The 23095-nt window shown below is 37.9% G+C and overlaps 1 protein-coding gene across 1 annotated transcript in view; it reads right to left on the bottom strand.

Annotated features, from left to right (window-relative positions):
- Nucleotides 1–23095, bottom strand: part of pdgfc (platelet derived growth factor c) — a 54479-nt gene that overhangs the window by 18515 nt on the left and 12869 nt on the right. Inside the window, exon 2 of the mRNA XM_082178584.1 lies at nt 7283–7478. Coding sequence (XP_082034710.1) covers nt 7283–7478 — 196 coding nt within the window. The remainder of the gene's footprint in view (nt 1–7282; nt 7479–23095) is intronic.

Raw genomic sequence — 23095 nt, 5'->3', positions numbered from 1 at the left:
TATTACCGTTTTTACTGTATTTCTGATCAAATAAATGCAGCCTTGGTGAGCATAAGAGACAAAACAAAAAAATTATTACTGACACCAAATTCTTTGAACAGTAATGTATATGAAAACAAGGTAGAATTATTCTGAATATGTCCATCAAATCAGCACAAGGAGGTGTGGAAGAAATTTTCTCTTTAAGATGTATTTGCCACAACAGAGATTAAATGATAAAGGCCATTTGTGTGTCTGATGGTGTTATGACTTTTTGTTTTGTTTTACTTCCTATCAGAAGTACAGGCTCATGACAGGATCTGGGTTGCATCTGAAAACTTAAAAGTGCTGCTTTCGGAGGATGCATTCAATGGTTGGAAGGCATCATGGCACGTCCAAATCCAATGTTAGCTTCACTTCCTGTCTCCTGAGATACCTTCATTGGATCGATTTTTTAAAGCAGCATCCTTCGCTGCCTTTGATATCCCACAATCCTCTGCTTTCCATTCTGAGACAGTTGAGCTAAAAAATAAAGATGGTGTCTGAAATTTGCAGTTGGTGGTCAGTTTGTGCGTAAATGTCTGTTTTTGACCAATGTTTTCCACTTCTGATGTCATTTCTAGAGAGAAATTACTATTGTATTAATTAAATATTCACTTGGTTATCACCAAAGCTAAAGGTACCTTTGTGCGCAAACGCTGCCTACAAAGTCATTGCCTGATAAGGCAGTGAGGCAGCAAGTCAGCAGCCGAAGTTTTTGGACACAGCCCTGGTGTGACGTCAGTCCTGCTAACAGCATGTGATGATGCACACCTGAAGCTAACTGTGCCTCATTGCCACTGCAATAAATCCAGCACCATGTCAATCCTGTTGGCCACCAGGCAGCTTCTGTAACGTGCCTGAACGCGGGGAAACGGCTAGCAAGAGATGATTTGAGGGGAGGTTGACACTGCTCTGTCACAGCTATATAGTTAATTCATCATTGTCCATTATCATCGAGTGTGAGGGAAGGCTAACGGCTATGAGGCATCTAAATGTAGGTCTAATGCTTTGAAGGCCTACACAGGGAACTATGCCAACTAAGCTATTTACAGACACACTATTACACAGGCATTTAAACAAAGGTAACGAGGAAAGATGGGAAAAGTAGAGGGGAAAAACAGGGAAAGGATTACTGAGAGAAAAATTGTGCTAAAAAGCTTGGGAGAAAGTGAAGAGTGAATAAGATTAAATGAGGACTACAGACATGTAAGCTCATAAATTATATTTATCTGTATTTGATCTCAAGCTAATATGCTAACGGATTAGGCTTTTCATAAGCCACAATAGCTGTGACCTAGAAATCCATTCTCACAAGCATTCAATGAACTGAATAAGCTATAAACCGAAGCATGGCTAAATGTATTATCTCAATCACCCTGATGGCACTGCAGTCCACAGAGAACATGAGAGATAAATCTATCTGTCATTATGACGTCTAAAAACATATTGGATTCTGGGATTACTCAGCTATCCAAAAATCACAACTGAAGGATTGTTCTGCATCTACTTGAGGAAATCACACCTAATCATGATTAAAAATAAATAAAATAAAATAATAATAATAATAATAATATATATTTTTTAAAACACTCCTAAACTGGTACAGATTTGACTGGTTATACAGTAACTTTTCATTACAAGCATATACTGTACCTCTATACAAAAGTACCCATACAGCAAATTCACATTGGTACACAGGGGGAAACTGTCTAAGAATGAAGGGCACCAGCTGAAATAATAGCATCATTAATTTAAACTGTCTATTAAAGGGATAGTTCAGTTTGAAATTAAATTTTGGTATGTTTTAGCTTACCTCAAGGGCATCCAAGATGTAGGTGTCTTTGTTTCCGCAGTAGTTTCAATTTTGATATTTTTAGGTCAAACCGTTCTTGTCTGTCAGTCATGTAATGCAGGTCTATGGTCACCACCTCAAAGAGCGTGCACAGAGAAGTCCAAATTAAACAATCCCCCATCGTAAGTACACATTGATGGCCTAAGACATGAAACGAGTGGTTTGTGTGAGAAAACGAACAGTATTTATATCGTAAATAGATTTTAAAAAAAGATCTCTCTTTCCGGCGTTTGCCAGAACGCGTGCACACGTCACGCACCAGGAAGCGCGCGCGCGCGCCCTCAGATCACTTGGACGTGGTTGTGTACAAGAGGTAAAAACAATATAAATACTGTTCGTTTTCTCACACAAACCCCTCGTTTCGTGTCTTAGGCCATCAATGTGTACTTACGATGGGGGATTGTTTAATTTGGACTTCTCTGTGCACGCTCTTTGAGGTGGTGACCATAGACCTGCATTATATGACTGACAGACAAGAACGGTTTGACCTAAAAATATAAAAATTGAAACTACTGCGGAAACAAAGACACCTACATCTTGGATGCCCTTGAGGGAAGCTAAAACATACCAACATTTTATTTCAAAGTGAACTATCCCTTTAACTGTTTTAGCACTTCGTTCACTAACGGAATTATGTTAATAATGCAAAGATGTTCACAAAATCATTGTTTTCTCAATTTTCAGAAGGCAAACTTACAAATTGGACAAGGCTACATATTTACAGACAGGCTCATGCAAGTGTGTGTATAGTGATAAAAAAACAAAAACAAATTTGCATTTGGTACAATATACCTCTCTCTATAACTTGTAGTCACACACCTGGTTGAACTAGATTGTGCAAGTACCACATGCTAAAGTAGTGTAACTTAAGTGAATTCACCCCTAATGTCTCTCATGGCCCTCTTTTGGGCTCTAAATTACAGTCTTTTGATGCAACTTGGCCTGAACACAGTGGCCTGAGCATTTTCTTTTTAATAAAGGAAAGAAAAAACAGCAGCGTTGAGGTTGTGTTATCCCTGCCTGCATGGCCTCAATGCTCCTGCAGTGTTCAATAAAGGCTGGTTTCAGTCGCTGCAGCCAAAGCCTGGTAGTAATAATTTGATTGGACAGAAATACTTTCCCTTTTCTCCATGTACTAGCTCAACCGTTTGGCTTTCTGGAGTCATCGTTTGCCCTCTCCCCAGCCTGACAGACACTAATGCTTCAAACCACATTCAATAAAAACAACAAGTCATCGCGCATTGCAAAAAAAAAAAAAAAAAACACTTGCTGGTTAAACGGACGTTGGACACCTGAATTTCTGACAAAATCGTATACTTATATAAATATATAATACAATAAATCCAATGAACAGGTGTCCATATATCAAGCATTAGCTACTGAAATTAACATACTATCAACGTTTTTCTCTGCCCATGATTCTTTTCTACCTCAGAAGATCATAAAGCAGAGGGGTTTGTCTCGTTCCCAGTGACAATTTAGGCAGATGGCTCATCAATAATGTAATGTGATTTCACTATTACCAGGTTTACATGCATACATTCACTCCACAGAAGCTCAAGTAGGACAGAAGCATGAAAGAACAGCAGATATCTTTTAGAAAATATGGCACAACATCAGAAAACAAGCACTGGGTGTTTTGAGTCATTTTTAATACTGGAATGTTGAAACTGAATGCTTAAACTAGGAACAATGAGATTTCAGCTAATAGCTCGTCACAAAGCAACACAGCACTTTGTGCTTAACATCTTTTACCTTCATTTATTAACCGAGAGGATGAGTAAGTAATCACATTAAGGAAGTTATGTTATATATTATTGTGAAAGATATGAATAAAGATACACTATGTTCAAAAGTTTGGGGTCTGTAAGACTGTTTTTGAAAGTAGTCTCTAATGCTCTTGAGCTGCATTTATTTGATCAAATATACAGTACAAACAATAATACTGCTAAATATTACAACAATACCTTTCTACTTTTATACATTTTCTATTTTATTGAATATTAAAATTAATTTGATCCTGTGATGGCAAAGCTGAATTTTCAGCATCATTACTCCAGTCTTCAGTGTCACATGATCCTCCAGAAATCATTCTAATATGCTGATTTGATGCTCAAGAAACATTTCTGAGGTTGAACATTTGTGGAAACAGTTTTTTTCCAGGTTTCTTACAGGAATCGTTCAACATAAACCTGAATGACAAATATTCCTGTACATTAAAAAGGGTACTGTTGATCACAATTCAAAATTCCTAATCGTTGCGTTGACAAACTTATTTCTTATGTGTCCTTTCAACACTCTTCAGCTTTTCATCAAAAGACAGAACCAACATTGTAAAATTTCCTAAGTAGTACAGAAAATCTGGCCCGGTTTTCTTATCAGTCTGAACAAACACACAGGATGATGAGAGCTGTCTGTAGTGGCCTGTCGGCTCTGGGCTGGGCTTTGCTGGAGGCAGCGTGATATGATTCAGCATGCAGCTTTATTACAGTTTATTCCAGCCCAGTTGCTTTGATTCGATCCAAACAGAAGGGATCTTTTTTCTTCATTAACTGGCATTAGATCATCATACCAATGTGTATTAATGCCTTTAAAATATTTATAGCAACCATATATTGAAAAGCAGTAAAGGAGGACAGCAATGACATTGCATGGTGAATGTGGTTGTGTGGTTGTGTGTTTTGGGGGGCGGGGAGTGCCTTTGGTGACTATGTATGTGAAAGTTGTGAACGAGTGCATGTGCCATCACTTGTTCAATAATGACTTTAATAATTTATTGCTGGTGCAATCATACAGACCAAGTCACTGCATGCATGGTAGATAGGTATATATTGTAAAACATATACATGAACACAGATGAAAAACACACACACAAACTCTTTCCAGGTCAAATATATTCCGACTCACGGCAAAAATCCAACTCCAACCCTACACGTTCCTCAAGGCCACAGCTACTGATTTAAACAAAGTGGACAAGCAGGCACAAATTCATAACATCAATGTGGGCAACTAAAAAAGGGTTCTGTTATGTTCGCCTATCGGTACGATATGTCTATGAGCAGGGAATAAAGCATATTTATAATTTAAAGTCAATATGAAAAGAAATACAAAAATCTATGGATACCATTTACTTCATACACATTCCTGGTATTATTGAGAATACTTAATCCTTGTAAAATAACTTTGCTTTCCTGCTGACATCTCATACATGCTGGTGGACAATTTTAACCGATAGGCAAAACGCTATAGGGATAGAGGAGTAGCATTCGATCTTACACCATTCTTCTATGTTACACCCATGTTTTACCATCCAACCAATTCCTGGTGGATAAAATACATTCCTTCACATTGAATATAAAAAAAAAATGTGTCACATTAGGAAAGTAAAATGGGTTGCGTTGGGCAGTTTGTTGAATTTATATAAGATATAAGACTAAGATCTTATAAGATCAATAAGACTTTTAAAAGAAGACTAAGGGGTCCATTAACCGAAACAGTGTTAACGTGCTGTTAACATGAAGACACTAGGATATACACACAGCTGGCAAGACTCCAGATTTCCCTTTTGAATGGGAACTCGAACTGTGTCTTAGGACGCTAATGGGGAATGTCCCCAAGAGCTGTTTGTTTGTGACGTGTCGAAGGCAGTAATGGCAGCTAAAGCTTTAAGGGAGTGCGTACATTGTCAGCCCTATCTGATACCTGTTGATACACACAATCTGTGCTTGATATGATCGGGCAAGGAGCATCGCTCATTCACTCTCATTTGTCCCTTTTTTCAAGGGAATTGGAATAATCATCTGGATTAGCAAATAAGACAAGTAGGAGACTGAGATCATGGGGCTCTCAGATGGAGCTTGCTGAGGAATTTGAGAAAGGTATGGCTATTTCTCATTCTTTAGTGCCCAAGCGTCCTAGTACCAAGGTTGCATTCGTAACCCGAGACAGTTTGCTGATAAGCGTGTATGAAAACACATCTAATTTATTATAATTTTTTTTTTTTTTTTTGATTCTTTACTGATTTACTTGTTTAAGTACAAGAGCACAGTCACAAATCACTTCACATGAGGCTTGCAGACAATGAGGAACCTTTCACAGGTTGTGTCCACAAGTCAAGAGGATATTAAGACAGAATATGCTTAGAAAAAACACATTGTTTTTTTATCAATAACTGGCAGAGGCCTACAAGCATTTTTTCCACATGAAACCACCAGCTATGGGAAGGTCATCATCATGATTCTGGGAAGTAAAAATGCACAGATGTGCACGTCTACAATCGATTGCACCATAAAGCAAAACAGAGGCATGGACAGAGGCCTGGAAGGAAGGAAGGAAAGCTAGCCTATAATTGAAAGGGTCTTTAATGTGGATTGGCTGGCTGAGCTGTGTGTGAGTGTCTGGTTTACTATGCGCCTCCAGAATCTCAAACAGATGCTATGGAGTTACATAGGAGACTTGGAACTAAATATGCACAAAGCAGAAAGGGCTGTTCTTTATGTCACTGTATCAGTCATGGAGAAAATAAATATATAACAGAACATAATCACTTTAGGGGTGGGCTATTCATTATTCATCAACCTTCTTGCAGCACAGCCAATCTCCCAAATGGCTTCCTTTCGACTCTAAATCTTAACAAATGGACGTGGTCACAACAAGCACATACATCTCCACTGTAACCCCCCCTCCCACCCGACATACACTTATACTGCTTCATTGTATATGGGTGCTTTATCTTACATCTGACCCTGTCAAGAGAGTGCAATGGATGCCTGATGCTGCTTGTTTAGTAGTGCTGATTTGTCGCATGAAAGGAAACACTTGGGAATTTTTCAAGCTCTCAAATCTTCTAAATCACCTCCTCTCTACAGTTTCGGTCTAGCCTTGATGCTATATTGAAACCCGCCTGTTTAAATCAACTGCCAGCTTTGGCTTGTCCTAGATTGTCACAGCCCTGAAGAACCATTTAAAAAAATTCATTTGTCAGGTACCACAGAAAATATTTTGAAATGTAAAATTAAATTTAAGTGCTGAGTTCATAAGAGTCATAATGATTACCAAAACAGTCTTATGAATTCAGTAAAAAACAATTCACAAATTAAAATAGAATGCATAAATATTTAATAAATTTAATTTTTTCCAATTGAACCACCACCTTCATTAATAATTAATACACAATATTGCTCTGGACTATAGGTCATTATGTTCAAAGATATGGAAATGAATAACAACAAATTATTGTTTTTATAATGTCTACTCAATGATTTACTCATTTTCAACAATAAAGTCTATAGTTCTTTTTATTTACTTTTTTATTCTCTTTCTCCTATGCTTTCTCCATGTTAAGATATTGTCTTTCTCTAATTGTGCATGTGAGGTCTAGCAAGTGACCAAAGGGTCAGAGTCTCTTACTTGCAAATACCGTCCTCTGCGTCCTCCAGGCCAAAGCGCGGATCAAAGGTCAGCTGGATCCTGGAACTTTCTGTGACTGCCACCAGCCGCCACACTATAACTGTATTCCGGGGATATGTGTTGGGGAATTCAGGACTTTGAATAATTCCATCCCCAGTAACACTGAGGACCTTCTCGTTTTGAGACTCATGCACTCCTTCAGAAGAGAAAAGAAAGGTTTATTAGTACATTTTTGAACCTGCATAACTCACCAGAGCAGAGAAAGAACATGTCATACAGTCATTTGTGATTAGTCCTTTTCTTTTTTCTTAATGCAAATTAACATCAAACTGGATTTAGCTTCTAATGCAGTACAAATAATATGGATTATGTGGTGCACTGTGTGAATACTAAATAATTGATCACACAAAGCAAGGATGAACCAAACTCTTCTGTTTTTTATTGAGCATTGATTGACTGCAAACCTGATAATCACATTAAGGGAGTGATAAAAGAGAACTTATGGAAATGATTATGCAGTATCAACACCATAAAACCAGTAGAATGATGTTCTACTATTTGCCAACACAGTATACGCTTAATGGACATCTGTGCATCCAAGCAATATTGTGCTTTGATGTCGCTTCACCATAATAGTTTTCAATTATAGATCCAGATAAGAAAGATGAATCAGTAGCTATAAAGTGTTATTTATAGTGACATGACAGCTGAAATGGCATTGCTAGTTGTAACAGTAAGATAATAATTAAAGCTGGGTTGAAAAACATTGTTTGGGTGGTGGAAACTTGAAGGCTACCAAGTTGTTCTGCTACAATCAATTGTAGTTCTTAGAGCTCTGATGGTTTAACAGTTAAGAGAAATGCAAGGTGAAGGAGAAAAGATTGAAGTACTTTTGAGCTCAGTGATTCTGATTTTGCAGGGCAACAGAGGTATGCCAAAAGTTTAGTGGTGTTTAAAGCTCAGAAATGATTACACACCGATTCACTTGCTACTGTTATGACAAGATTTACAGAGTTGTTCCTCCCTAGAGGAAAAAAACTATAATGGCTTCCTTTATACAGCACAATAAATAAATAAATAAATGATTTTTTACCTCTACCTTTGCCAGGGAATGAAAATGAGCTTGTAGAACACAATGCTGACTTCCAACATGCTTTTCACTTGAAACAGAGTCTTTCTTAACTCTTTATCAACATTTCACACTGTTATTCTGGGTTCGTAATTAATCCTATAGTCAGGATTCTATGTCACACTCTGCATTTGTAAACGCTTATTTACATATTTATGAGGTTAAACACATTGATTGGACAAGTACAACATGCAACAAGCACACAAGCGGTTCTAAAAACCACTTGCCCATCAGTGCAAATGGCGCCATGCATATCTGCACTTGTTAAGTCTGGTCGTTTGCTATAATTGTTCAACAATAACGATTTCCTTCAGACACAAAAACTATGAGTTGTGTGAATGTACAAAACTGAATGAATAAGATAACCACTGAGGTGTTTATGATTGGTTGCCCATTAAATACAACATCAACATGTTTCACAGTGTATAATCTTAACATTCAGATTTCACATTCCAGGGTCAAAAGAAGTGTGAATTACTGGCAAAGCTAGAGTAAAAAACAGTCTGTAACAGAGTTTTAAAAGGACGTTAAAGCCAGTGTTAAGTGGGGTAAGAAAAGCCTACAAGTATTTCTACATGTGCTGATGCACTTTTGCCAACATTTCATAACAGTTACATCACAGCAAAAAGAACTAATAAAGAACAAGCCTGAAAATATGTGTTTCAAACTAGGTAGAAATTATTCTTAGAAAGGGATGCTTGCTTCCCGTCCAATAAAATGTTATTGAATTCTGAAAGTGGATTGAAATCTATCTTATCCTGTTGTTGAACTAGGTTAAGAAAAGATGTTTGATGCAAACAGACAGCTGTTGAAATGCAAAACCAGTGCTGGTTTTACAGGCCTGTCACATTCAGAGCCCACCCAGGGGAAATGCACACAGATTTTCTTTCACACTCCAATCCTCGAACACACACACGGCTCCATCAAGTTGTGTGGAAAAGCCAGTGTCAATAGGTATTCTGGTCTGTTACGGTGATGATACAAGATCTGTAATGCTCTTCCCTGTCTATCTGAATTAAGCAGCAACACCAGAACTATTAATCTTCAAAAGAAAGACAAAAAACACCAGCATTTTTCTATGCTGTATTTCCAGGTATCAATACATAACGAATGAGAAACTATCATTGCTTCCTTTCAAGCAATGGATAATTATCTTGTTAGCTCACTTGAGTTCAAAACATGTTGACTTTCACTGTATGAACAAAAATTTATCAAAATATCTTTTGTATTTTAACAGAAGAAATAAAGTTATACAGGTTTGGAAATGAGAGTAAATTGCAATTTGAGGTGGTAGCTTTGGTAAATGTCCACCATGAATGTGATCTTTTCCTATCTTCTGTTTGTATGCATGCATGTATGTATGTATGTATGTATGTATGTATGTATGTATGCATGTATGTATGTATGCATGTATGTATGTATGTATGTATGCATGTATGTATGTATGTATATGTAAGGATTGGCAAATGACTTATTTATCCTTCCACAGTCTGGATGACAGGTCCCATCACAAGCAGCAGTTAATGCTGAATGATGTTTCAGGAGTCACTGGAAGAGTAATGACTGAACCAATGGGGTTTTGGAAAGTTCTGGGGAACAGCTTTAACCCCTGAGGTGTGTCAGCAACCACAAGAGATAGTAATCCGATCACTCTGACATCCATAACTGAAGGAAGGAGCAGAACAGAGAGAGAGAGAGAGAGAGAGAGAGAGAGAGAGAGAGAGAGAGAGAGAGAGAGAGAGAGAGAGAGAGAGAGAGAGAGAGAGAGAGAGAGAGAGAGAGAGAGAGAGAGAGAGAGAGAGAGAGAGAGAGAGAGAGAGAGAGAGAGAGAGAGAGAGAGAGAGAGAGAGAGAGAGAGAAAAAAGAATCTGTTTAGATCATCAAAATTCAATATGTTTGACTAAGACTCTGTGTGACTTGTTTATAATAGGCAGGAGGAAAAATTTAGAGTGGAAAAAAGAAAAGACAACTGATATAATTTCTCTCTGTAAACATGACAGGGGCTGCTTTGATGTCTCTTTCTCATGTTGTGATTAAATGCACTCAGGGGAGGAGATGTGAAAGACAATACACAAGTCACTTTTTAAACAGACAAACTTGTGCACATCCCAAAAAAAAAAAAAAAAAAAAATGGAATGCCCCGCAAACTATTGCCCGCTTTAAGAATAGACACCTTTGTCAATGTTAGGGAGGCAAAGCAAGATCGCTCATGCTCTCCGGAGTTGAGGAGCATTTTGTATGAAAGATATCCAAACAAAAGAGCCTGAGGCCTGTGGAACAGTGTTGAACACCTCAGATCTGTTTGCAGCACAAGCCTAAACCCTTTATGGATTCAGTTATATAAACAGATCAGGGTTGGCTACAGCTGCCAAGGTCTTTGAAGTCCCTTGAAACGAGAAAGAAAGGGCCTTTCCTCAGCATGTTGCAGCATTTGCCCAGCTGACTGACAGCTTCTTGTCAAGCTCTGTATTAATGTTTATAATTCTCTTAGGTTTCTGGTGTTAAGGCAGGCCCTCTATTGTTGAGGCCTATGATTGTAAACTGTTAGAAGTTATTTGAAGGAGGGAAAAGGTGCATTCCTGTTCTCAAAACGCTAATGTAACAGGAGCAGAAGTAGCTGGTCTCTTACTGGAAAAGACATGGATCATCAGCCTCATGGGCTTCAGTCAGCTCTGCATCATTCACATTCTGAATTGGATTGATATTCTTAATTTAACTAACACTTTAATTCCAAATTAATTTCAATTTCAAGGTGGCAAACAGGATGCAACATTTATTAAATTTACATTAACATTTAACTTACCAAGTTATCAGCAAACAACTTTGTGGAGAATATGAGTGACAAATTCACATACAGTATATGATCTGATATACATGATCTAATTGTTTTGTTGAAAAATTGGAAAACCCTCCATTGTGTGACTGCACTTAAATTCAATTCATAAAAACTCTTTCTGTCAATCCTATTCAAATTAAATTTCCCGAGGTGCATGGTCAATTCAAAGCATATTCCCTCATTATTAAAAAAGAACCAATGAATTTTGCACAACCCTGCTTTTTGTAATATCAATTTGACTGAATTCTGCACCTCAAAACTCCAACAAACCACTTTACATTGTGTTGTTTCAGTGAATCACAATAAGACTACTGACCAAAGAATCATAAAAGCCTGTTCTTCATTAAGATTTTCCATTAAAAAAAGGTAAGAAGACCGCATTGCTTGCAGCATAAATTATGACTGATACTTAAACAAGGAACAGTGCGTTTTACAATCAGTTTAACGAATGAGCTCTTAAAACAGAACAGGGTGATTATAAACCGCAGCATGCCTCTGAGAAACAATCCGGACATAATTTCTTGGGGGAAAAAAAAAGTTAAACAATACGTGAGGAATTTCTGTAGGTAAACAGCTTAATACAAAATATAAGGAACAGGAAAACTAAAGTTTTGTAATGCTTGTTCAATCGTTACTGTATTTGTGCACTTCGTGTAGGGTGTTTGATGTCATTAGATACTGAACCTCAGCCTTATCACTAAAACTTGCCTTGTTTGATTTTTGAAATTTAGGCTTAGTAGGGATTGAGAGAGGTTCTGTGTCTGTGCTTTGAGATTACCTCATCTCTGGGTTAAATAATGTCATATAATGATCAGAGGCTGGCCCCTTGGGTGCATTACCTCAAACATGACTTTTCCTTGACCCACTTCTCTTTTTTCCCCTCTTCCCTCTCTCCTGAGGAGAACGCTACACTGATTAAGGTAGGAAGCTGAGCATGAATAAATAAGGGCTCACAGTGCTACCATTGTGCCTTGTTCACATGTTAGACCTCTGACTGAGCCTGGAGTTTAAATATTAACCTGGCAGCGGTAGAAACAAAGACGGCACAGACATTCAAGAGTGCATGCGTCAGCATGTGGGCAAGTGCATAAATAAAAACAAAAACAGAGAAACATATTCCCTCAAACGCTGTATGATGCATTATTTGCATCATACGTAACAATTAATTATGCTAAAATTGACCACAAAGGAGACTCAAAAGGAATGAAAGGTATTTTGAAGGACAATGAGGTCCAGTGCACTGGACCCCATGCACTGACTTTTATTATATAGACACTGAGACATTCTTCAGAATATATGTTCCTCAGAAGTCATAGGTTTGGAGCAACATGGATAGATTACCCATAAATGTAATTTACCTATGTTTAATTTGACAATGCACATTTAGAAAAGCACACTAAACATTTAGTCTTCAATCAAAGAGACATGCAGTGAGGAAAAAGTTTCTTTTGAATAGTCTGTTGCAGTAAGCCCACTTAAATCAAAGCTCCAGCCTACTGCTTTTTGCGGTCCACTCCGATCAGGTTGTAATATGTTTGGGGTTCAGAAACTGCATACAAGAACGAGCATTACAATCAATCGAGCACATAAAAACTCTTTCAAACCTCCTGTTGGAAATTTGGCATAATAGCACTACATTTCACTCAATTCATATCTCCCAGTTGTCTGGCAGAAGGCCTTGATGTTCGTATTCATTTCACTCTAGAAAGTTCATGCTAGACATCTACGCTAGTGCCCGTAACAGCATTTAACAACATAAAGTGCTAATGTTTCTGATTCCAAGGGACTTGTTCAGGCGCTGTCTGTGTTTTAATCCCCCATATGTCGGGAGCTGACTGCAGCCGGCCGGTGAAACTGTACCCCACGCTTACCATTCTCCCCCCTTTGAATGCTGATTTTACCCCCCTGCTTTTAAGTTGCTCTTACATCTGCTCATGATTAAGGGTTTTTGCGGCAGTAACTACAGGTGCTGTAAATTCCAGTTCTGGCCTTTTCATATTTATTGCTTTAAGGTTTACAGTTGGGAAGCACAGAAAAGGATAGAAAAGGAGAGTGAGGGGGGAGAGAAAAGTGAGGGGAACGCAGCATGGGAATTTATCATACCATTAAAAAATAATTTGGCTTCAAAAGCGTCGACTTATTTGGAATGTTTCAATCTGCAGTGCAGATGCTCCGTATGGAGACTCACCACAGGAGTTTGATGCTTTGACTCAATGAATTGTTTGGTTCCTGTCGACCATTTAGCATAATTTAAGTGGCAAACCTTTTTCCCCTAATATATTGAATTCTTTTTACAATACATATTGAGTGTTTATGTTCACAATCTTACACCGATTAGGCCTATGCTTGCCAAACAGACATGGTATAAACTCATGTAAAAGCATCAGACCTTTTTAATTTGTATTTTGGTAATCCATTCACTTATTACAGCATCTCATGCAATCTGCAGAAAAACATCAAGGTTTCAGTCAAGGTCAAAATCAATAGGCAAGTGATTGGCATCACGACTGAACCCCATGACATTGACCATCACACACATTAAGTCCTTTTCAACACAGGTCACAAAACACACTCCAACCTCCTTGACACTCACAAGTACCTCCCCCAATAATGATCTTTCACTAAATACAACAAAGACGTTGCATGTCATTTCATAGTGCTATTGAACTCTAAAAGAGACAGTTCAGTCCACCCTCCTTTTGTGTTCCACAGGAGAAAATTGCTTACACAGGTTTTGTAACATGTAAATGTTCCCTTTTAAAGCTACACTGTGTGATTTTTTTTGTTGATTCTTAGCAAAAAACACTTAGTTCTTTCAAAAATATATGTGCTCATTAAAGTATATTTACTTCTTTCAAGTAATAAAGTATTCTCGTAAGTTTATAATCTACCATTGAAAGTACATACGGGTGAGGGGTTCGAATGCCGGTTGCCATGTTGCCCCTCCATCTTGAAACTACATTAGCCAAAGAGGGACATACCTGTAAATTCAAGCTTCGCCTTTCGCGCTTTACACTCAGTGACACAGAGACGAATGCGAGGGGGAGATTCCTCGCGACTGCCGGCAGATTTGAAAGATTGCTGATGGAGGATCACGCCTATTTTCGAGGACATGTAGCAGAGTCGCCAAGGAAGCGAAAGAGAGAATTAAAACGTCAACGCGACAGGCAAATCAGCAAGACCAAAGTCAATACTCGAGTAACTTTTCCTAGATGGAAAGAGCTCATGAGGAGCAAAGATTTTAAAACGGACGCCGAAGTTGCCTGCTTTCTTCTCGACAGGTAATTCAACCTATTTGTGTAAATTCGAAGTTTTATAGTTGCTTGTCTAACCATAGCATGGTTGTGCATAACGCCAGAACGACCTCTAGTATAACTTGCGTTACTTTTCCTCACGTCAATGGTGAAAAAGTATTGTTTACCTTTGTAACATAAATCTGTGCTGCGACGGATCACAGGTGATAGTTTTAATGGCGCAATTGGACGAAGTCGAACTGGAAGCCATGCTAATCTTGAAATAATACGGCCACCGTAGGAGTTAAAACGCCATCGAAATTGAAAGGAAAAGAAACTAATATTCACTGGGTAGTCATATACAATTTCACCGCTAGATGGGGGAAAATATCACACAGTGTAGCTTTAAAAGTACATTTTAGTGGTTACCCCTTTAATATGACTAATACTGTACATTTGTCTCAAGTCTCTTTACAAATAAATTGTGGTAAAGAGCAAGTTCAAGTGAAGCTTGGATAAACTAAATTATTTTAAATGCTGTGAGCATAAGGTTGCTGTTGTGTCATCACATGCGGAGTAACAGAATCCCACAAGGCACTTCACCAAGGCCTGATTAAGATCCTAACAGGCCACCAAAACCTTCCCTCTCCACAGCTCACAGAATGAGGCTCATCTATTAACACGTCCTCTCTGAGAGCTCCGTAACATCCGCACATGCTATCGTATGGCCAAACATCGACACTGAACTAACCCACTTGGTGGGTGGGTGAATGTGAGTGTGTACGAATGTGTTTAGGAAGCACTTGCCCAACAGGAAATTTGATTCTGAAGTTAGCATGACTGTTCCCTCTGTCTCTCTTCGTAAGCTTTCTCTAATGTCTCACTTCATGTGGTTTATACTTCTGAACGTCTTGACTGTGAGCTTGAGCTCATCACTGTTAAAATGATTATAAGATCAGGTATCATCATGGTGCGACTATTTTTCTTCAAGTCCACTTTACTCACGCTTTATGCCAGTTCTAAAATTAACAGTAACAACTGGGAAAATAAAAGCATGTGGAGCTGAGACATCATGCTGATTCCCACAGCCATTATGGTGATCTACAGTTCACCTCTGTTCTTTGAAGACTTGTTTTTGTAGCCAAAGTAAAAAGCAATTATGTCTGGTGGGTAAAATTAAATCAGAAAGTTGATAAGAGTATAGTAAGGGGCACTTTTATTATTATTTTGTCCAGAATAAAAATCACTGTAATTAGTTAGAGAAACTCACAATTCTGTCATCATTTACTCACCATCATGTCATCCCTTCCTGTATGACTTTCTGCTGTGGAACACAAAATATATTCTGAAAAACATTGGGGACCAAACCACATTGGATCCCATTAACTTTTGTAAGGACTAAAAAAATAAAATAAAAAAATAAAAAAAAAACACAAGAAAATCAGTCATACAGGTTTGAAATGACATGAGGGTAAGTAGATGATTTTAATTTTTGGATGAACCATCCCTTTAAACGTGTGCAATTTTGGTGTCACTAGAGGCAACAAAAGGAATTTGTAAAACTATTTCTTCCAAACAGGTTTCCCAAACACTTCTTCCACTTTTTTTTGGGCCTAACTCTCCATTTCAGACAAAGTTTGAATAGTTTAAACTTATTACAAGTAGCAGTTGTCTCTGCTTATTAACGTAAAATGGGAGACATTTTAACATTACACATGTCAAGGGAAAGTGAGGGAGACCTCGATGCTATTTTACATACCATGCGAGTCCAAAAAAAAAAAAAAAGTATCTGAGTTGAATTACTTTGGATGAGGGGAAGATACAATAATGTCCCTGTTAAATCTAGCCAACAATAGTAGGACCAAACATGGCTAAAAAAAATCTGTGGCTTTTCTCAAATAAAGTGTTTCCATTTGTGTTTGTGAAATGAACTCAAATTAAACTTCCGACACGTCAGCTGCTTGCATACTTGTGTTTGCGGTTCTGGCCACACACACACACTTGCTCATATTGCATGTAGACCACATCCTTTAAGAATTTGGTGAGGTCTTCAATTAAGCAAAACACGTGTGCGTATTATTCTCTAATGGATGTCTGGAGTACTGCCTGCCTCATGCTTACTTTCACCACAGAGCTCTGTTTACATAGTTAGGCACGGCTTTGGTTCTCTGTAACTTCGCTTTAACCAGAAGGGCCTTGAATTAGACATGACATCATCTGTGAAATAGCAGAAGACAGTCAGCAATCAGAATAATAGTGTATCTATGACAGGTAGATATTGGGTTTTCTCATAAAATGTAGGGTCAGTTTAACCACATCCTTCCTTATAAAGGGAAGTGTTCTTGTTATTGGTGCTTTTAAACATTTTTGCTTTACTGCCTAATAACATTTTTGATCAATTCAACTTTATAAACTGGCGGTGGACATTTTAATAGCATATCAAGGTCTGTTACACCAAACACTTTGTGAACAGATACTTGCAAAACAGTGCTAAGGAAAATTTGTGCTTTTTTTCAGTCACTAATTCAAAATCTTAAATATAAATGCACTGATATGGAATATTTTGACATACATATGTATATTTTGAAGTCAATAACTAATATGCATTTACCAGAATTATATATCAGTCTACATTTTGTGATACTGCATAAATAAATAAAAATAAAAAAATGTAAACAGTACTTAATTTAAGAAAAAAGTAACTTTCATATTCTACAATCCTTCAACAAATGTAGGCCCTAATTGGGATTTAAAAAAATTGGAATAAAGAAATTACACAATTTATATTATGTATTATTAATTAAAATAATATTAACAAAAGATAATTTCTCATCTCAAATATATCAGCTAGGGCTCCACAATTAATTATGAAATCGCAAAGGCTGCGATTGTTTATGCACAGCTTGTCAGGCTCTGTGATCCACAGTTAATGCTGCTTCATCTGAAAGCACTGCAAGTTTGAGTCGCTTATAACGTGCATTTGAAAAAGCAACATGCATCAAACATCTTTCCAAACATAAGCATTTATGAACCTCTTGTCCAACAAGACAACGAGTCCAACAAGAGAAATCAAAGCATTTCAATCTTCTGTTTATTCAGCTACAGTGATTTCCTGGAATGACATGTGTTGTCGTCTACTTCTGCAACGGGTCATTTGAGTTTCTGCGCGAGAGCGCCCTCTGGGTTTCAGATGGAGCAGCATTTACTACCTATCAGCCGTGCTGTACTGACAAGCTGCGCATAAAATAATCGTAGCCTTTGCCAAATCGAGTGCGGTTTAATTTCGATTAATTGTGCAGCCCTAATGTCAGCCTATTTTATTGTTTGATTGATTTTAAAATGTACATTGCTTTGTGCAACATTAGCCACTTTTCCATTGCCGGGCCAGTGCGAGCCAGGGCTAGCAATGTGCCAGGAGGGACCAATAGCCTTGGACCTCAAGTTGACGACCACAGCGGCCAATATCAAGCTGCATTTCCACTGTCGGGCCAGTAGCCCCACAGTACTACCCTAAAACTCGCCCTTAACACACCTCCATAGAACGTCGTCGCACAACCCCATATCATCAGCATGGGGAAAGCCTGGCTAGAATTTGGTATTTACTTAAATGATTGACACTATAAATTGTTTTACAGTGACAGTTATTTATTAATTTGTGTCAGGACTGCACATCAACATGCTGAATCAAACCGTATTTATCATAATTTCACAATGAGAGAACACACATACTTGTACCTGCTTCTACCTGCTTCCATTTACTTGTGACCACAGAAATGCACAAACCAACTCCATTAAGGGTTTTAAGTCTGAAGGCTTATACATTTAGAAACATTATCATACATGTCTCACATTTCTTTAGAAAGAATGAGCATTTCTATTCATTTTCCACAAAATTATGCGATCTGAGGACGTTTGAGAGATATCTTCCCTCTCTATACTGTTATCCTTTTAGCCAGAGCAACAGAGGGAGCTCACGGACAGAAAACAGGAGTAATGAGTTATACAAGTTTACAGAAGTATGTATAATTTATGACATGCGGATGCACTGCAGAAGTCAGGTATCAACAAAGGCGCGGGAAAGAGATGGATGAAACATGAAACCAAATAAATACACATATAATCATATGATTTGTTTAAGTTCTTTAAGCAGTATCTGGTATTTTCCATAACCATGTGCATTTATTATGGCAATGGTAAGCATAAGTAGCCTTTAGCATCGCGTACATTTCTGCCTCATACAGTGATCAGATTCCTCATATGACCGCAATCAGAAGTTATTTTAGACACTCGCTGGTCTTTGAAAGTGAATTCAACTGAAATTGTATTAAATTTGTTAAATGCTTATGTTAGCAGGTATGAAGCATGAGAATTGAGCAGTGGTGTTGACCCTCTCCTGACTCAGATCAACTTTGTTCATGACCAGTCCTCAAGCCCCAGTTGGCCCACTTTGGACAAAGGTATTCGGTGCGCTATAAAACCCCTGCCCGCCGGACCAGAGTGGCATTTTTCCCCAGTTCTAAACCAAAAAAAAAAAAAAGTACATGCCTGGAAATGCCTTATACCCAGAAGTAGTACTAGTCCATAAACAACTGAGCTAATTAAGGGCCATGTGTCAGCCGAGTTCTCACCACACAAACCAGCTCATGCTTAGCCGGGAATCCATTCTCATCAGGGTGGGTGGCCACATTTATGTCTCGAAACCCCTCTAATCTCATATTGACCTGCCAGAGTGAAAATCTTCTGAGGATAAACTTTCATATAATAGCAGAAATCGCTGGCTAGAGACGACACCAGCTGCCACAATAGATGAATTCCATGTCTGCTGGTACTAAGAGCAAATGCTTACCTTTCCACTAAATCTTTATTGCACCCTCTCTAAACACACGAACAACCAGACACGTGTATCTGGCCAAACACCAAAATTAGACACAAGACATCTTCTTTTAAAGGTTTTTTAAAAAAAAATGTTTCACCACAGCTGTGCTGGTTCTCTTGTGGAATGGCTGTGGGGCTTTTTGTAATCCCATCTGTGATTTTGGGAGCTGAATGTGTGTCTGTGCGTGTGTGTGAGAGACTGAGCTCTCATAAGCTTTACTGCAGTAATGCAACTCTCCCCAGTAACACTACTCATCTCAAAACACATTTTAAACTCACATATGAGTCTTCATAAAGGACAAACACTGCTGTATAAGACCCTACAGTCTGTTCCACGTTTTACTCCATTTCTAGCTGTCTTTGAAACCAAGAACATTCCGTGCAAACAGCCCCGAAAGAAATTGATGTCTGATGGGCCATAATTATTCAGGATTATAGGATAGTTCACAAAAAGTTATTTACTCACTCTCATCTCATTCTAAACCTGTTTACATTTTTCTTCTGTGAAACAAGATATTTTGAGAAGTGTCTGGGTTTTTTTCTGTCTATACAATGGAAGTCAATGTTAACCAAACATTTTTGGTTAAAAATATCTTCTTTTGTGTTCCTCAGAAGAGAGTCATATGGGTTTGTGACCATTCAACATGAGGGTGAATGACAGTAAATTACAATGTTCATTTTTTGGTGAACTATCCCTTATATTTTGCAAATCCCAATTCTAAAGAGACACAAATGACAGTTCATTTATTTATTTATTTTTGTTATGGTCAGATTACTGAAGCATCCCGCTTATAGGGAGTCAATTTGAATAGAAAGAACATAGATTATGGCTAGGAAATTCCGATAAAACCGAACAAAGCTGTAGTTTTGTAACAAATTGAAATTATTTTCAGCTCTTGCATTTATTCTGTAATCTATAGAGCCCCTAAAGGGACAAGGGGTGATGGGAAAAATGATGGGGAAAAATATATTTCAATGCTTTTACGTTATCATGCAAATGGTTTGTAGTCCCAGAGAAACTTTTAGAGAATGCAAAAATCTCATATTTTTTTCCATCACCATTCCCTAGTATAAATCTTTTCAACCACACTAAATGTTTGACAAGATTTGGATAAGAAAGATGGTATAATGACTGGCGTCTTTTAAAGTGTCTTTAATTTTTTTATTAGAGGACATGAGCAGAACAACAGTACTATAGCAGGACTCAGGAGTTTGAGTATTTATAAGGTAAGCAGCCAAGATACAGATCAGGGCTTTAAATACCGTATTTACTGTTCATTACCATCACACGTTGAGACATGCAATGCCCAGCTGTTTGCTACTTGTTTAACATATCAGATGCAAAGCCAAAGAAAATATATGCATTTCTAGGCGGATAAATAAATAAACCATTAAATCCCTAGTGATGCAAATACGTAATAGCTGTTAAAGACTGAAAACTAAATACAGCCACCAAAATAAGCATCCCGATTCATGAGTGAGGATCAGTCACTCTGCTAAAAGCATTTAACAATCCGACCCAGCTAATGGCTAAACATACACGAAAACACACGTGTTCACATTCACTGACTCCTGCTTGCTCAAGCATGCATGCATACCACTGGAAGATGGTTTCAGACATTTACAATGAACCAAATGAACTTGTCTTGATGGATGTAGGCTATAAAGTACATTTGAGGGGTGATTTCCTAGTTCCATGAACCTGAAGTTGATTTTTTTTTCTTCTCCACACAGATCCAATCTGCAACATTACATTTGAAATACATTTGGACTGCAGCTATACAGCAAATGTATGTAAATCACACAATGCAAAGCACATTAATGGTTCCCTAATGTGCACAGCGGACCAATAGAAAATGATTTAAGACCAATTAAAAACCTATGGACAGAATAATAAAAGCTTGGATTACTTTTATTGTAATGTTTTCCCGAATCTGCTACTTCAGAATAACAGATAAAAGCGTTTAAATAACTTAAACACTTTGTGTCTCATTGCATTTTAACAGCCTCCACACACCATTAAGCATCAGAGTGCCTTGATCTGTCAGAAGCTTGCTGTAAGTGTTAGCGGATAACAACAAATTCTCAATCATGTGTGACTGATAGATTCCCAAAACACCCAATTAAACTGTAAAAACAACAGGATAACAGGAAACAGGACATAGGAAAAATGCTAATTCATCAATTTGGTTTCCAACTCTTTATTGAAAAAACATTTACACATTGTGGAAACACAAATGTTTGAATTCCCACTTCTGTGTATTAAGATAAATGATTTATAATTACAGCAGAACAGATGTATGAACCAGTGACGTTATTTATAAAATCCGCTTAGAATTAAGTACATTTTTGTCGTGTAAAAGTACCCTTAGACTCTGCCAAAGTTACTTTTAGCTTCTTTATTTAAAACTTTAAGACTTTGATAAGAAATTGGCTCTTAGTCAATATTTTTATACAAGCACAGATTTGTTTAAATTGTTTGCATTACTAAGAAGCATTCCAGACCATCCAAGAATTGCTTTAAATCTCCTAATCTCTTTAATCTGGTCTTGATTGTGTTCATCTATTTTAAATCAAGTGAAAGGGGCCATGAAGAGTTGAAAGCAGATGATGTTCACTTTCTGATTAATTGTGCAAAAAAATAAAAGAAAATCTCCAAAATACCCTTATTTCTCAAAAGCATCCTGCATGTCATGATTGAAATATGCAAAACAACACACTAAACCATCCATGATGAAATAAAATAAATACCTTAAAGAACATTTCAGCATGAAACTGCACCTGGTTTCTGCAAGTATGGGCATATAAACCAGGTGTTTAGTTATGAGGTGAGCACAGGTGCATTGCAGGAGAACGGAATCGCAACATTGCCAAATTATCTGAAAGAAGTCACTTTAACAATCAAATTCCATCATTACAGCCACAGGTGTGGGGACAGAGACCATCTCTTGAATTGGTGAGTGATGCAATGTGAAACATGCACACACACACTCAGCAGTGGCACAGAGATGAATGAGAGCTGTGTCTGGCATCTCATTAGCCGCTGGGGTTTCCGGCCTGAATTAGTGCTGTCATTCCGAGGAGCTAATAGGCTTTTGAACAGATGTCCGATGCAAGGGGGGTGAGACAATTTCACTTTTGGTGCTATAAGCCTGATTTATCCCAACCTTTTCTCACCTTAGTTGTTCTGATGCACTTTTCTGATTACCCGCCCACCAGCCAAATATATACTACAGCAAGACACAGAGATAGAGGGGAAGAAAGAAAAAGCATAGTTCATTATAAATACACCCAGACTAAACCTCAGGGTTTGATTCAGTGGATAAGCTCATGGAAGCTGCCTTTTTGTCAGTACCAGCATGCATTTCACTTATCAATGCCATGGTCCTACTATGTCACAAGCCAACGAGAATTTAACAGCCCATTAGGGATTGGACATTAAATTAATGGGGCTGTAAATGCATATTCAGCATCCTTCATCTGCTGGGACTGATTATGTAGCACTATCAGATGAGAAAAGACAGCGAGAGTCATTCAAAACCACTAAAAAGTCAGCTTATAGGCCCCAGCATTGCCTGAAGGAATTAGACTTACGGCACTACAAAGTCAATACGTTAAAAGATTCAGTGGCAGTCCAAGCGAATTTTCCTGAATCTGGCCTTGCATTCCTATAGCTATAAATCACAACTGGAGTCCATCTTAGCTGACAGCCAGCCTGCTGCTGTTCCTCCATCTGTAGG

Source organism: Leuciscus leuciscus (genome assembly GCF_965113295.1).
Source record: "Leuciscus leuciscus genome assembly, chromosome: 8".
In the NCBI taxonomy this organism is placed as follows: domain Eukaryota; kingdom Metazoa; phylum Chordata; class Actinopteri; order Cypriniformes; family Leuciscidae; genus Leuciscus; species Leuciscus leuciscus.
Note: the sequence above shows the minus strand (reverse complement) of the source record. Positions and strands in the feature narration are given on the sequence as shown.